This window comes from Lissotriton vulgaris, chromosome 5 (genome assembly GCF_964263255.1).
Source record: "Lissotriton vulgaris chromosome 5, aLisVul1.2, whole genome shotgun sequence".
NCBI classification, from domain to species: domain Eukaryota; kingdom Metazoa; phylum Chordata; class Amphibia; order Caudata; family Salamandridae; genus Lissotriton; species Lissotriton vulgaris.
The window spans coordinates 1,773,484,634-1,773,499,038 of record NC_141693.1 but is presented as its reverse complement, the minus strand read 5'-3'; the positions used below and the strand labels follow the sequence as shown (position 1 = coordinate 1,773,499,038).

At 45.8% G+C, this 14,405-nt stretch overlaps 1 protein-coding gene across 1 annotated transcript in view; it reads left to right on the top strand.

Annotated features, from left to right (window-relative positions):
* The first annotated feature begins 3,955 nt into the window (after positions 1–3,955).
* LOC147717139 (amine oxidase [copper-containing] 3-like) overlaps positions 3,956–14,405 on the top strand; it is a 339,585-nt gene continuing 329,135 nt past the window's right edge. The window contains exon 1 of the mRNA XM_086924081.1: positions 3,956–5,580. Within this exon, the coding sequence (XP_086780207.1) occupies positions 4,005–5,580 (1,576 nt within the window). The 5' untranslated portion in view covers positions 3,956–4,004. The remainder of the gene's footprint in view (positions 5,581–14,405) is intronic.

Below are 14,405 nucleotides of genomic sequence, written 5' to 3'. Positions count from 1 at the left end.
GAACGGGAATAAGGGAGGGACCACAGAACTCAGTCATTGGGTGAGGAGTTAAAATGCTTTATTTTTTTACTTTTTATGGCTCAATTATAAGTTCTCCTTGAGCGCGTCGCGGCTACAACTTTGGTACTGTGGAAATTCTGCTGCAAAAACAAAAAAACATAAAACAACAGGGTAACGTCCTCTCCTTGTATCCTCTTCAGGAGTCTTCTCTTCTCCTTCCAAGATGGACGACCTCTTCGGGACTAGGGGCTACTGTTTCTTGTCTCACTTAGGCCCAGGGAGGAAAGAAAAACAGGTCGGGTTACTGTTGGGTCCTCTGGGTTTTTCTCACCAGCTTGTGCTACCTTCACCAGGGAAATAGGGAACGTGAGGGAGTGATGTGTGCTCAATAAGTCTCCATCCGTGCCCTCACTGCTTAGTGCTCCCACACCAGCCCCACCCGAATGAGCCCCAGGGCGGTACTCGCCTTAGGCCACGGCCCGTCTCCAGGACCGTAGTGTATGGACCCGGGGTGTCTTCATTCCGCAACAGCCCACCGGGTTCTCATGGTATATGGCTGCTGCCACTAGTTCCTCTTGCTCCGCCGTCCTTGTCTCCGCCTCCTCCTTCGCTCGCTTCCACCTTCTCTCTATCCTCTCCTTCTCGGTCCGGCTTCCACGCCTCATCTCATCTGCTTCCTGGGATATCCCCATCTGCTGACGTCACCGGCTCCTCCTCCGACGTCACCGGCTCCTCTCTGTGAACTCCGGTCGCTACCAGCCCGCTTACTGACGTCGGCGGGATGGGAGGGGCTTGTTCGTTTGACCGGTGCTTCCAGTCTGCCCCGTACTCGTCCTCCTCACAGTCCCCTTTCACGCTACACATAGCATGAAAGGGGTGGGCTATGGATGTTGGTGTGGGCGTTCCGCCGCAACACCCATTGATTTTGACGCTGCCCCCTATTTAAAAGGGAGGCGTAAATAGGAGGCAGCACCAAAATTAAGACCAGGGAAAACCTGGTCTTAACATGGCGGAACGAGGAGAAATGCTCAATTTCTCCTTGTTTTTGCTGTTTCTGTGTGCTGCATTGTGCAACATGCATAGAAACAACAAATCCCCATGGTGTCCCTTCCTGCACCTACACAATCATTAAAAAAATAACAATTTGCAACTTCTATGTGTGATGAACATTGCAGCACACATAGAAACGGTGCACAGACATAATATCGAGTCCAAAATATCGTTTGGACATAATATCGAGTAAATAATATAGACTGGACAAAATATCGACTGGACAGAATATCGACTACAAAAATATTGTTTTTAAGGTAAGTGAAGTAATATCGACTGTATAAAATATAGATAGCAAAAATATCGAATTTTTAATAATATATCATATTTTATAGTGTATTTTTATGTAATAATATGTGTGAAAAGTGTGTATTTATGTTATAAATAATTTTATTAAATGAATTTTGTTTTTATAATTATTGACTAATGTAATTCTGTAGCGGGTTGTGGGTTTATAGGGGAATAGGGTGGGAAGTAATTTCATTATAATTAATTAAATAAGTACATTTATTAATTGATATTAATTTTAAAAATAATTGTTAATTAATTTATATGTGTAATTAATTTAATAGTAATTGCAAAATAATTAATAATAATTGATTAATTGGTAAATATGTAAATTTTACCAATTTAATGCAGTAGTGGGTTGTGGGATTATAGGGGAATAGGGTGGGAAGTAATTTAATTAATAATATTTAAATATGTAAATATATTTATTGATAGTAATTAGTAAATAATTGATAATTAATTTATATGTGTTAATTAATTTAATAATAATTGTTAATTATTTTATATTAATTGATTAATTGGTTAATATGTGATTTTTACTACTTTAATTTTTACAACTACGCTTTCCAACGCTTTCTTTACTGTTGCATTCAATGGAGTTGGAATAGTAATTTTAACCCCTACGCTATCCAACGCTTTCCCTACTGTTGCACCCACTGGAGTGGGAATAGTAATTTTAACCCCTAAGCTATCCAACGCTTTCCTTACTGTTGCACCCACTGCAGTGGGAATAGTAATTTTAACCCCTACGCTATCCAACGCTTTCCCTACTGTTGCACTCTTTGGAGTGGGAATAGTAATTTTAACCCCTACGCTATCCAACGCTTTCCCTACTGTTACACCCACTGGAGTGGGAATAGTAATTGTAACCCCTGCGCTATCCAACGCTTTCCCTACTGTTGCACTCTTTGGAGTGGGAATAGTAATTTTAACCCCTACGCTATCCAACGCTTTCCCTACTGTTGCACCCACTGGAGTGGGAATAGTAATTTTAACCCCTACGCTATCCAACGCTTTCCCTACTGTACGCTATCCAACGCTTTAGCTATTGTAGAATTCACTACAGTTGTTATAATAATTGTTAACTATTTTGTTATGCTATGGTAAAATTATTATATATGTTTATTTAATATAAAAAAATTATATAAATACATATGTATTATTTTTTTAGATTTATTTTTATTTAAAAATAAATAATTATTAATATAACATTATTTTAATAATTTAAAGTAAGTTTAGACTAAACATATTTATTATTACATTAGTATTAACTTAATTTAAAGACATTTAAAAAAAACGATATTTTTTACAGTCTATATTTTAGTAACTCGATATTTTGGAGTCGATATTTTTGTTCTTACCTGTTTAAAGATAGCCAGTCGATATTTTGTCCATCGATATTTTGTCAACGATATTTTGTCACCTCGATATTTGTGAGGTCGATATTATTTCAGTGATCCATAGAAACAGCAAAAGAAATGTTAAGACCAGGTTTAATTTTAGCGCTGCCACAAATTGTCATTCTGGATTGTTTATGTGCAGGAAGGAACCCCTTCCTGCACATAGACAATCATTCCAACAACACCGACACTACATTATGGTGCAAGGATGACTGCGTTGGCGCTTGGCAGCTAGATTTAGCGCCAGCATTAGGGGAAATGCAGGCGCTGGCACTTTCAGAATGGCGAAGAGTGGTGTTAGCAATGTTTGTTTAGCGCCACGCTTCGCCATTCGGTTGTAAATATGCCCCTTTGTGTTTTATGAAATCTGCAAGCTATGCAGAAGACAGTGAATTTTGTGGAAATTGAAGAAATCTCATAATTATGCGGATAACACAGTAGAATATGTCCTGTGCTACTACCTGACGGATTCTATTGTCTCTCCTAGCAGGAGTACTCCACCGGGTCTGGACGCTGGTATGGGATGGCGAGCCGAAGCATCCCCTTATCGATTAACAATACACACATTTCTGCACTGGCCCCACCCTTGCCCTGCACCCAAGTACAGATGTGTTACTGTGCAAATGCTTGTGAGCTGGCCATTTTACACATGCACATCCAATTTTGCACATTAATAATTCTGTTTTGTGAATTTGCAAATAAGCATAATGTGCTTATTCCAGATCTGTGTTAAAAGAATTGTGATCCTGGCTTTCTGATGCCAAGTTTGAATTTGTCCTCCAGTCAGACCTGTTTTTTTTTTACTTAGAAAGGAAAATTCAAAACTGCGAGTTCAAGTATGTAAACCAAAGACCGACAAATAGCTGAATTGCTCACATCTGGCAAAAGACGTCTCCAGAGCTCTGCGTAAATACATAAGTGTGCTTGAAGGAATTGTTCAGAAATTCAGAAAAGTTGTAAATCATGTAAATATTGTATACAGGGAAGCACAACTTTATAATAATGAATATCATTCCTGCTCAATCAAGTATTTCATTATACACATTTAAGAGCAACACGGAGGGAAAGTTATCTGATCTGCTTATACTCAAGAGAGAAAAACATATTTCTCCTGCCAAAAAATCCCAGCTTTCCCCCCACCCACCCTTACATTTCCTGTAGATATCAAGCCACTTAAATAGGGGCTGCCAGATTAACACAGCAGTTTCGCCAGGACTTCCAGTGAGCGGAGAGGTTCCCTTGTTAGGCTGTCCGCTGAAAGTAGGGATGAATTTGAAAATCATTCTCATCCTGCTCGCCCTCGCCTTGGCCACCATCTTAGCATTGGTGTGTGTCCTGCTGTCTGGGCCAAAGACAACTGCATGTGGTCCTGCACCCAAGAGCGACCTCTGGGCCAAGCACGATGACAAGAGCCTGGTCTTCTCAGACCTGAGCCTCGCGGAGCTCTCCCAAGTCATGGAATACCTCCAGGGGAGCCTGGGGCCTGACCTCCTGGACTGTACCAAAGCGGACCCCGGGGAGAACTGCCTTTACTCCATTGATCGTCAGCTCCCAAAAAAGGATCAGACCCTGAGGTTCCTGGATGGTGGAGGTCAGGCGCCCGCGAAAGAGGCTTTGGCTGTGGTTTTCTTTGGGCACCAACCGATGCCCAACGTTACAGAATTTATTGTGGGCCCGCTTCCAAACCCAACCTACCACAGGGATGTTACCCTGGAGAAATACAAAGGAGGCCTCCCCTACCACCGGAGACAAGTGACTTCCAAAGAGTACACTCTAGTTTACAAATCCATCGGGCAAAAGGTGGACGACATGGCACCACTCTTTTTCAAGGAGGTCTTGGGTGTCCTCAATGACACGGATTTGGCTGGTTTGACCACAGCACCCAGAGGCTTCGAATCTGGAGACCGAAGCACTTGGTTTGTCTTATTCCAGGACACCCCTGGCAGCGGATTTTTCATCCACCCCGTAGGCTTGGAGGTTCTGGTGAACCACAAGAGTCTGAACACATCTGAGTGGACCCTGGACAAGGTCTTCTACAATGGCCAATATTACAACAGCATGGAAGAGTTGGAGACTCAGTACAAGGCAGGCAAGGTGAAAGCAGCCCAAATCACTAAATTACCTCCTGGGGAAGAAACTGGTTCCCTTAAAACCAGGTCAAGAATGATGGCTGCTGTGCCATTTCAATTTGAACCCAAAGGGGCACGATACAGTGTCAAGAACAACCAGGTGCTCTTCCAGTCTTGGAGATTTGCTTTCGGCCTCAGTGTAAGCTCAGGGATGCGTCTCTTTGACATCAGGTTTAATGGGGAAAGGATTGTCTATGAACTAAGTGTCCAGGATGCCATCTCATTGTATGGTTCAAATGCGCCAGGTGGAATGATGACCCGATACATGGATAATACCTTTGGTATTGGGAGATTCGCCTATCAGCTCGTCAAAGGCGTTGACTGCCCCTACTTAGCTACCTATGTTGACTCACACTATTTCATGGATGAGGCTAAGCCAGCTGCAAACTTGAATTCCATCTGCATTTTCGAACACAATACTGCCTTACCATTGAGACGACACTATTCCAACTACTACTCCTATTACTTTGGAGGTCTTCCAAACACAGCCCTTGTCATCAGGACTATCACTGCCGTGGGTAACTACGACTATATTTTTGATTTTCTTTTCTATCCTAGTGGAACTATTGAGTCGCGAGTCCATGCCACGGGGTACATCACCTCCTCGTTTTACTTTGCGAATGGCAATGACTACGGGAACCGAGTCGCAGATCACACCCTGGGGACAATTCATAACCATTTTATGAACTATAAAGTGGACTTGGATGTAGCAGGTACGTCTATGCTGTGTTATAGTGGGTAAGATGTGACGACGTTAGAAACTTTACACTGGGGTCATTCTTCCTTAGCAAAGGCGTTTTTTGTTGCATAGCCCCTCCCAACTCTCTTTTGACAGGTTGGGTGACTAATGTACTTGTTAATGGTTTTCTCAAAATCAGTTTCCAGAGGCAGGTCCAGTCTTGCAATGTTCTTCCAATCTATGTATGTGCTTGTCTGTTGTGCCAGAGTGCTGTTGACCCTGTTACACTATCCTCCTTATTCTGTTTGATTTACACCAGAGATCAGGCTTGCTTGGCAAAGCTGTCATATGCGAGGCTGCAAATTATCTGAACATCGTGCTTTAAAATGCACGCTTTGGCTCAAAATTGTCTCTGGGGAATACTCCCCTGCGACACCCCACTGCTTTTAATGTTCACTAGCTGCCACCTGTGCATCGCGAGAGTTCTGTATGTATGTATGTATGTATGTATAGGCATTTATATAGCGCACTACTTACCCGGAGGGTCCCAAGGCGCTTCGACCGCTGCGAAACCCTTCCTGGCTTCCCTGAGAGATGGTCCCTTAATGGGTATCTCCAGGGTGAGACCAGGCATCCCCGGCGGTCTGGTGGGGCCGTTAGTGAAGATGAGGCAAGCTAATGCCCAGAGTTGCCGAGTGTGATCGCTGATCAGAGTGGGCACCGAGGCGAGAGAATTATCGAGTCCGCTGACCCTGGTCCAGAAACCTTCCGCGCCGGGAATCGAACCCTGGTCCCGGGTCGTCCTCTGCTCTCGGGTCTGCCGCCTCTGCTCCAGTTCTGGCAGGGCATTAATACAGCTCCACACATCTGAATATCAGTGCAAGATACAAGACAAAATGCAAACATTGTGAGAGCTCAGTATGTCTTGGAAGTTAAATAGTTTTGCACAGTGTAGGATAGCAGGAGATCATATGTTTAGAGTCTTTTTGTTGGGGAATAGTGCCTCTAATAGGGCTATTTTTGTAAAACATTTTTCTTTACAGGTTGATACCAAGTGGTTATATGGGGTACTCAGTTCCCCTATCAGCAAAGGCAGCTGTTAAGAAATAGTTCTGTGTACTCTAGTAGACTCTTAAATGTTGGACTGGTTCTTTGGTTCCTCTTCACAGCTGCTTGCATTACCTATTGCTTTTAAGCTAACAAATTTTGCTATGAAATGTCCCATTGAGTCCACTTTTACAAATGTTCTATTGGAAAGAAGTCCTGAATTACCTTTTATGAATGGTTGCTCCGTGCAGTGTGAGGCTGCTATGTATACTTTTGACAGGGCTGCTTTGGGTTCCCAGTGTGGCTCAGATCAGCAGGGTGGGACTGGCCTATTTGGCTATCAGGAAGTGCCCGACGGGCTGGTCTCAGAGGTCAGTGGGTGGGTTGTTTTTTGGCTATTTTTAGCCCTGTTCTTAAAGTCTCACATACCGTGCAAAAGATTTATAGAGCAGGTCTTGACATTTCCTCAACAATTTACAAACATGGGCCACTTTTTTCGTAGCTAAATTCACTATTGTAGGCCACTATTTCTTTGGTGCCCGAGCCTATGTTCTGCCCCAGGCCGACTCTGCAAATAAGTGTATTTATTAGGAAATGTTCAGGTCTAAAGTGTGTACATTTATCTCCGAAAGTCTCAGAGTTGGTGCGTGAGTTCAGTTGCAGAAAGCACAGCTGGGAAACAGCCATGTTTGAAGGTGCACTGTGAGCAGCTCGTGCACTAACCCCTCATATAAATGTATGTCTTAAAAGCACATTTAGAGCTATGCTCTGCATCAGGGCACCCGGTCATATTTTGATCCCTTGCGTTTTTCACATTTTCCTGCTATGTGGGGCGGAAATACAAATAGTAAGTAAGCAGTGCAACATAATCTTTCACCACAACGAAACATTGTCACTTTGCGATTAACCCCTTAGCTGCGGCGGCTATTCCGCCACAGTGCTAAGGGGGAGTGGGGCCGCGTGGCGCTCCCGTGCTCGTGACAGAACCCCTCCATCACAAGCCTCGGGTGGGCTGTGCTTGTGACGGAACGGTTCCGTCATGGCCCCGCCCACCCAATAGAATGCTCAGCGCAGGTGCGGAATTCGCGCCGCGCAGGCGCGGCGAGCGGGTCATGGCGGAACCGTTCCGTCACCAGCACATCCCACCCGAGGCTCGTGACGGAAGGGTTCCGTCACGAGCACGCAAGGGGTTAATCTCCAATTCCATGCAAATGTTTTGCCCACAGTACATTCCGATTTACAAATGGATCTGGATGAGGAGGGGGACCAGTCCAGCCAGTGACGCTGGAACTAGGGGTGCAGAAGTGCGGGAGGTGCTTCACAGCACCCTCATAAACCCTTCATTGAGGACGCATCTAAGATTAACAGAGAGACATTTATTTGTTAGTCCTCAGGCACATACTCTGGGTTCAAGAACAAACGGTCTCATGACAGGAGACTTGTTTGACCTGCAGGGCTCGAGTCGAGGGTAGATGGTATCTACTGACTATTTTCAGTGGGTAGATGTAGTCTACCCTGCCCAGAGGATGGGCCCTACAAAATTATGCTGAACTTGTCCCGGTGTGATTTCCCGATTAAAGCTTTGCCCATAACAAAAGCCGAAGCTAGGAGTCCATCAGGCCTCTTTTTAGGTCTAGCCTGGGCAGCGCATGCGAGGCATGCTGTATTGGAGTATAGAATAGAAGCCCCAGCCACTCTCCACCCATATTTGTCATGGGCTTGTGTCATTGTCCTTTGTAAATGCTGACTTCTGATTCGTTAATAGGCTTGTTAGTCCCTCCTTGTACCACCTTGTCTTCATTTGTAACCTTTCATGAGGACTGACAATTTTACTTTGGTTGTTACATGGTATGTCTTTTTTAGTCTGTAAGCACTATTTTCCTTAATGAGTTTCTCCTACTGCCGGCACAACATGCTTTCCTGCAACATTCAGCGTGCCATGCGTGCTTTCACTTTCTGAGCAGCCCGGGACAACGGAGGGCGCTTCTTTGCATAGGTCTCGCATTTACAAGAGTTTGAGTTATTGGCATTGTAAATGACAATGCCTTTAATTTTTGTGTTAATTAGCGGAACAGATAAATAAAAGGCTTTGTCATTTGCAATGCCAATAGCTTAACGTTTTGCAAACGGGAGACCTATTGCATTGCAAATACTTGTTGGAGTATCTTGGTTGGGAGCTATCGGGAGCCTCACAGCTAGATGCAATTGAGGGGAACAAAGGATTACATCTTATCCTTTCACAGTTACTCAAGAGAGAAATGCTTTTGACTTTGGTCACTCCCTGTATATAAGAGATATGCATTCACTGTAAGAATATCAGATGTGGTGGTCGCCCAAGTATTTACACAAATAACAATCTAACTATTTTGTTTTATTTCTTTTAGAGCGCTTTAGCACTACTCATCCCAATGCAGGGTGACAGAGCGCTTTACATTACATGTACAGATTATACATTTACAAAACATTGTGTGTACACATCAAAATAAAGGATGTGTTACATAAGACAGTGAGGCTTCCATATTGTAGGAGCCACATGGCCTTCATACCTCACTGTCCTATATATATCAGAAGAATTTATGAACAGCAATTACAAAATGATCTCTTTCTTAAAAGAAGTAACCCACTTGTCCTTTTAAATAAAGTAAACAATCTGTCATCTGTTTGCTACATAATGTGCTTTGCAGTAGACATATTGACCCTCTATGCTACTTTGATTCATAACTAGGGCTAGGCAAAATACAGCTCACTCTATTAAAATACCTTATCCTCCAGAGTTGTTTTACCATTATTATTATTATTCCCTGAGATATAGCTGGCACACAAAGATCTCTGCAGCAGTTGCCTTACCCTCATTCGATATTTTTAAAATACAGACATTGCAACCAATCAAGCAGGGCAGTTTTACTGCCACATTTCTCAGTGTTGCCAATATCCATGTGGCAGGGTTTAAAAATAATAAATACATAAGTCGAGGCCCAGATTTTGCATCTGGGTTGCGTCAATATTTTGGTACAACCCAAATGCAAAATCTTATTAGTTAAATATTGTAATGCTCTTAGCTGTCTCCTGAGGCGGAAGCCGGGAGTCTTAGAACTTTTTGTACCAGCACTCGCGCCGATTTTTAACTTGCACCCGCCATAATTTTTAAAATTGCAACAGATTCCTTACTTACCCACCATACAGCCGATTTGGCACTGTCAGGAGGGGTAACTCGACTGAATTGGAGGTTGTAACCTGAAGTGGCCACCATCTTGGGGCTACCAAGCAGGTAGCGGGCTAGTTCTTTTGCCCTCCCTGCATAACGGCAGCAACAGAGCGCTTGCGCAGCACCTAGCTGTCTCCTGAGGCAGAAGCTGGGAGTCTTGGAACTTTCTGTACCTGGACTTGCGCCGATTTTTAACTTGAACACGCCATAATTTTTAAATTTCCACCAGATTCCTTACTTACCCACCATACAGCCGTTTAGGCGCTGTGAGGAGGGGTAACTCGACCAAATAGGAGGTTGTAACCTGAAGTGGCCGCCATCTTGGGGCTACCAAGCACGTAGCGGGCTAGTTCTTTTGCCCTCCCTGCATAAAGGCAGCGACAGAGTACTTGCGCAGCACTTAGCTGTCTCCTGAGGCGGAAGCAGGGAGTCTTAGAACTTTCTGTACCTGCACTCGCACTCAAGCCGATTTTTAACTTGCACCCGCCATAATTTTTAAAATTGCACCAGAATCCTTACTTACCCACCATACAGCCGATTAGGCGCTGTCAGGAGGGGTAACTCAACCGAATTGGAGGTTGTAACCTGAAGTGGCCGCCATCTTGGGGCTACCAAGCAGGCAGCGGGCTAGTTCTTTTGCCCTCTCTGCATAAATGTCAGCTTTTAAGTGTACGTGCAGCGGACGCACGCAGCGGGCGCGCCGATGGCGGGCCAGAGGTGCGCCATAGGCAAGCCTGTCTGTGCCCGTCCACGCCCGACCGGGGCCAGGAGCAGGAAGTGCTGCCCAAATCAGAGCCTATCCCTCCCCTCTAACCAGACTGACTTATTCACCCAATGCCCTGCTAAACATTAGATTAAGGCAACAAATCGACCTCTCACACAACATCTGCTGCCCCAGCAAGTTCCCTACTTCTCTTGAGGGGCCAGTAGCATGTAGGTCCTGTTCCTTTCAAAAAGATCTTACTATGGCCAGCTCATTATATCTTAATAACGAACCCAAGCAAGAGAGCTCCAGCCCGAAGTACATTTTGTGCAATGTTAGATCGCTAGCCAAACACCCATTCGAAATTTGGGACATGATCATGACCCATTCCCCAGAGCTCTGTTTTCTCATCGAAACCTGGCTAAATTCCACTAACCACCCTCAGATTAATCTAGCCATCCCTGATGGCTACACATTTATTCATCTAGACAGGGATGGAAAAACCGGGGGTGGCATTGCCATAGCTTTCAAAGAATACCTTAAGGTCAAATGGACCTCTACCTCAACTCGTGACAGCCTGGAATTGGGCTTCTGTAATATCACTAGGTCACCAACTGACAGCTGGAATGGAGCCCTGATATACCCCCCGCCCCCTGGGATCTAGAGCCAACTTTTCCAATATCCTGACCGAACAGATAGCCTTGCAAGTCTTAGCCTCCAGCAAATTCATTTTGCTGAGGGATTTTAACTTCCACGGCGAAGACATTTCTAATCCACATGTGAATAAGCTCATATACTTAGACGCTAACAAAACCCTCTACCTATCTAAACTCCGCACCTACCACAAGGCGATTCGCACTACCCGAGCCTCCTTCTACGCTAAGGAAATCGAACGCAGCTCCAACCCTACCAAAACCATCTTCAGCCTAGTCCAAAATCTCCAAAAAACTCCCAATCCAGGCACCTGCATCACCTCCCTGAAACAATGCGAGGACCTTGCCACCTTTTTTACTGAAAAGGTCAGGAAGATCTACGCGTCCTTTCCACAGGACGATGCTACGCCCATTTACACCCCCCAATCGATGGCGGAGACTTCTAAACTGCTAAGAATACCCGACGTATCCATCGACGACCTCTCTAAATTATGCAGACAGGTCAAGTCTGGCTCTCCTGCAGACCCCATGCGTCCGTCCAAATTCTTGGAATCTCTTGACTTCTTTCTCCCCTCGCTTGCCAAACTCCTCAATCTCTCTTTTTCCTCGGCGGTGGTCCCCACCTGCTGGAAATCTGCGTGGGTCTCGCCCATCATCAAAAAACCCACACTGGACCCCACTAAACCAGAAAACTTCCGGCCCATTTCCCTGCTCCCCTGGACGTCAAAACTGGCTGAAGCTCATGTCAACAAAATACTCTCCCACCACATGCAGCAAAACCATGTCCTGGACCCTTCCCAAAACGGCTTCAGGCCAGGTCACAGCACTGAGTCGGCTCTGCTGACCACTACGGAGCACTTTCGAGGCATCCTAGACGCCGGTCAAAGCGCCGCGCTGATCCTGCTGGATCTCAGCGCGGCCTTTGACACGGTCTCACACAACATCCTGCTGAAACGACTCGAAGCCGTTGGGATTGGCGAATCAGCCCTTGAATGGTTCCAGTCCTTCTTAGAAGACAGGTCCTTTCAAGTTTCAGCCCCCCCCTACATCTCTCAACCCCAACCCATTCGGCAAGGGGTCCCCCAAGGATCGGCGCTCAGCCCATCCCTTTTCAACTTATACGTTCAGCCTCTCGCAGTGGTAGCAAAAGAGTGGGATCTCACGCTGGTATCCTACGCTGATGACACACAGCTGGTCATCACACTCTCAGAAGGTCCCTCACCCTCAGCAACCAAATTCAGAGATGGCCTCGCGGCAGTCGCACAATGGATGACACTCAACTGCCTTCAGCTTAACGCCGGAAAAACGGAGGTCCTCCTCCTGGGAAAAAACCCCTCCCTCTGGAACCATCACTGGTGGCCCTCTGTGCTTGGCCCCACCCCCGTGCCAAAAGAAGTCGTCAAAAACCTTGGTGTTTGGCTCGACCCCTCACTTAGCTTTCAGTCCCACACCAAGAAAGTGGCATCCACGTGTGTGGGTCTCATGAGGAGCCTTTACCCCATACTCGGTTTTTTTGACGCAAAGACCCGCCAACTCATTATGCAAGCCATGATCCTTGCCCGGCTGGACTACGCTAATGTCCTGCTCTTGGGGGCAAACAAAGCTGAACTAGCAAGACTGCAGCGAATCCAGAACTCGGCCGCCAGAGCAGTGGTAGGGCTCCCACGCAGGTGCTCTGCCAGGCTCACCATTCGAAATTTGCACTGGCTGCCAATCGAATCACGGATCCAATTCAAAACACTGACTATGGCATTTAAAATCCTCAAGTCGGACTGCCCTGAACTCCTGCGCCCACTCCTGGTACCATACACGCCCCAGCGTAACCTGCGCTCTCTAGGACAACACCTCGTGATGGTCCCCCGAACTAAGCTCTGCAGACAGGGCGGACGCTCCTTTAAGGTCCTAGGTGCTAAGCTTTGGAACTCCCTACCTCCGCACATCCGCGCCCTTTCCAATCTGATTGCTTTCCGAAAAGCACTCAAAACCCATCTTTTCACTGTCATCTAATCCCTCTGCTGATTCCCCCCCCCCCCCCTCAGGTACTGGTTAGGATCAGCGCCGGGACGCTCCGTTGCTGGGGCAGCTGTTTGCGCTTAACAAATAAATAACATAACATAACATAACATATCTAGTCTCAATCTGATGCGTCTTTCCCTTAGAGTCTCCGGTCCCACTCACCGGGCGGGGCACGCTTTGGACATGATTTTCACCAATATTGACCATTTGACATGCGACCCTCCCTTCCCTTTAACATGGACCGGCCACTCCATGGTCTTGTTTTCCATGCAAACCCAGGTTAGTGAGACCTCAATAGGAAAAACGAGTCGAATGACGGAGCTACTCAGACCCTGTAATAATCTATCCCTTGAATCTTTTAAAGAGGCATTTTGCCCATTTCCAGCAGACAACCCCCCAGTTGTTCTGGAGCCATCTAGACTGTTGAAAGGATTTAATTCTGCCCTAGTGACTGCTTTCAACTCCATAGTCCCTCCAAAAAAATTCTGTCCTGAACAAGGGCAGCAATCAGCCCCCTGGTACACTCTGAAACTCAAAATTGAAAAATCTAAGTGCAAGACTTTGGAGTGACGATGGCGAATTAGCAAAAATACTCTAGACAGACAGGCCTATAAATCTTCCCTCTCCAAATGTCATCAGAACATTAAATCAGCTAGGCAAACTTTTATCATGAACCAAATTGAGCAGGCCAGTAACTCCTCTAAAGCCCTGTTCACCATAGTGAAGGACTTTGTATCCCCCAAAGCATGCAGACAAGCCCCGCTGGAACCGCGAGAATTATGTGACTCATCAGCCACATACTTCTATGATAAAATTGAACAGATTTATGCCAACTTTGCTAATTTGAGGTCCCTGAACTCCGACTCCCTCAGTAGCCCAGCAGATCCAGACGTATCGACGGCAAGCACCCTCGAGCAGTTTGAACAGATTACACTGGAACAGGCTGCCAATTTACTACTCTCTGCTAAATCCAGCTCGCCAAAGGACCTCTGCCCTGCCAGAGTCATAGCTCGGCTAGCCCCTAGACTTGCCCCTGAGATCCAAAAACTGTTCAATTGCTCAATCCAGCGGTACAAAAGGGGGTGGTAATGGGCGGAGCATCTGAACCAATCAAACACTCACACCCAGGTCAAAAGATCTGGGTTTAATCCATCACCGTTCATTAGCCCACTCTGCCACCCCAGTTCATACATGGCTATATGCAAATCAGTCTGATCCTGTGCCTCATGGAACAG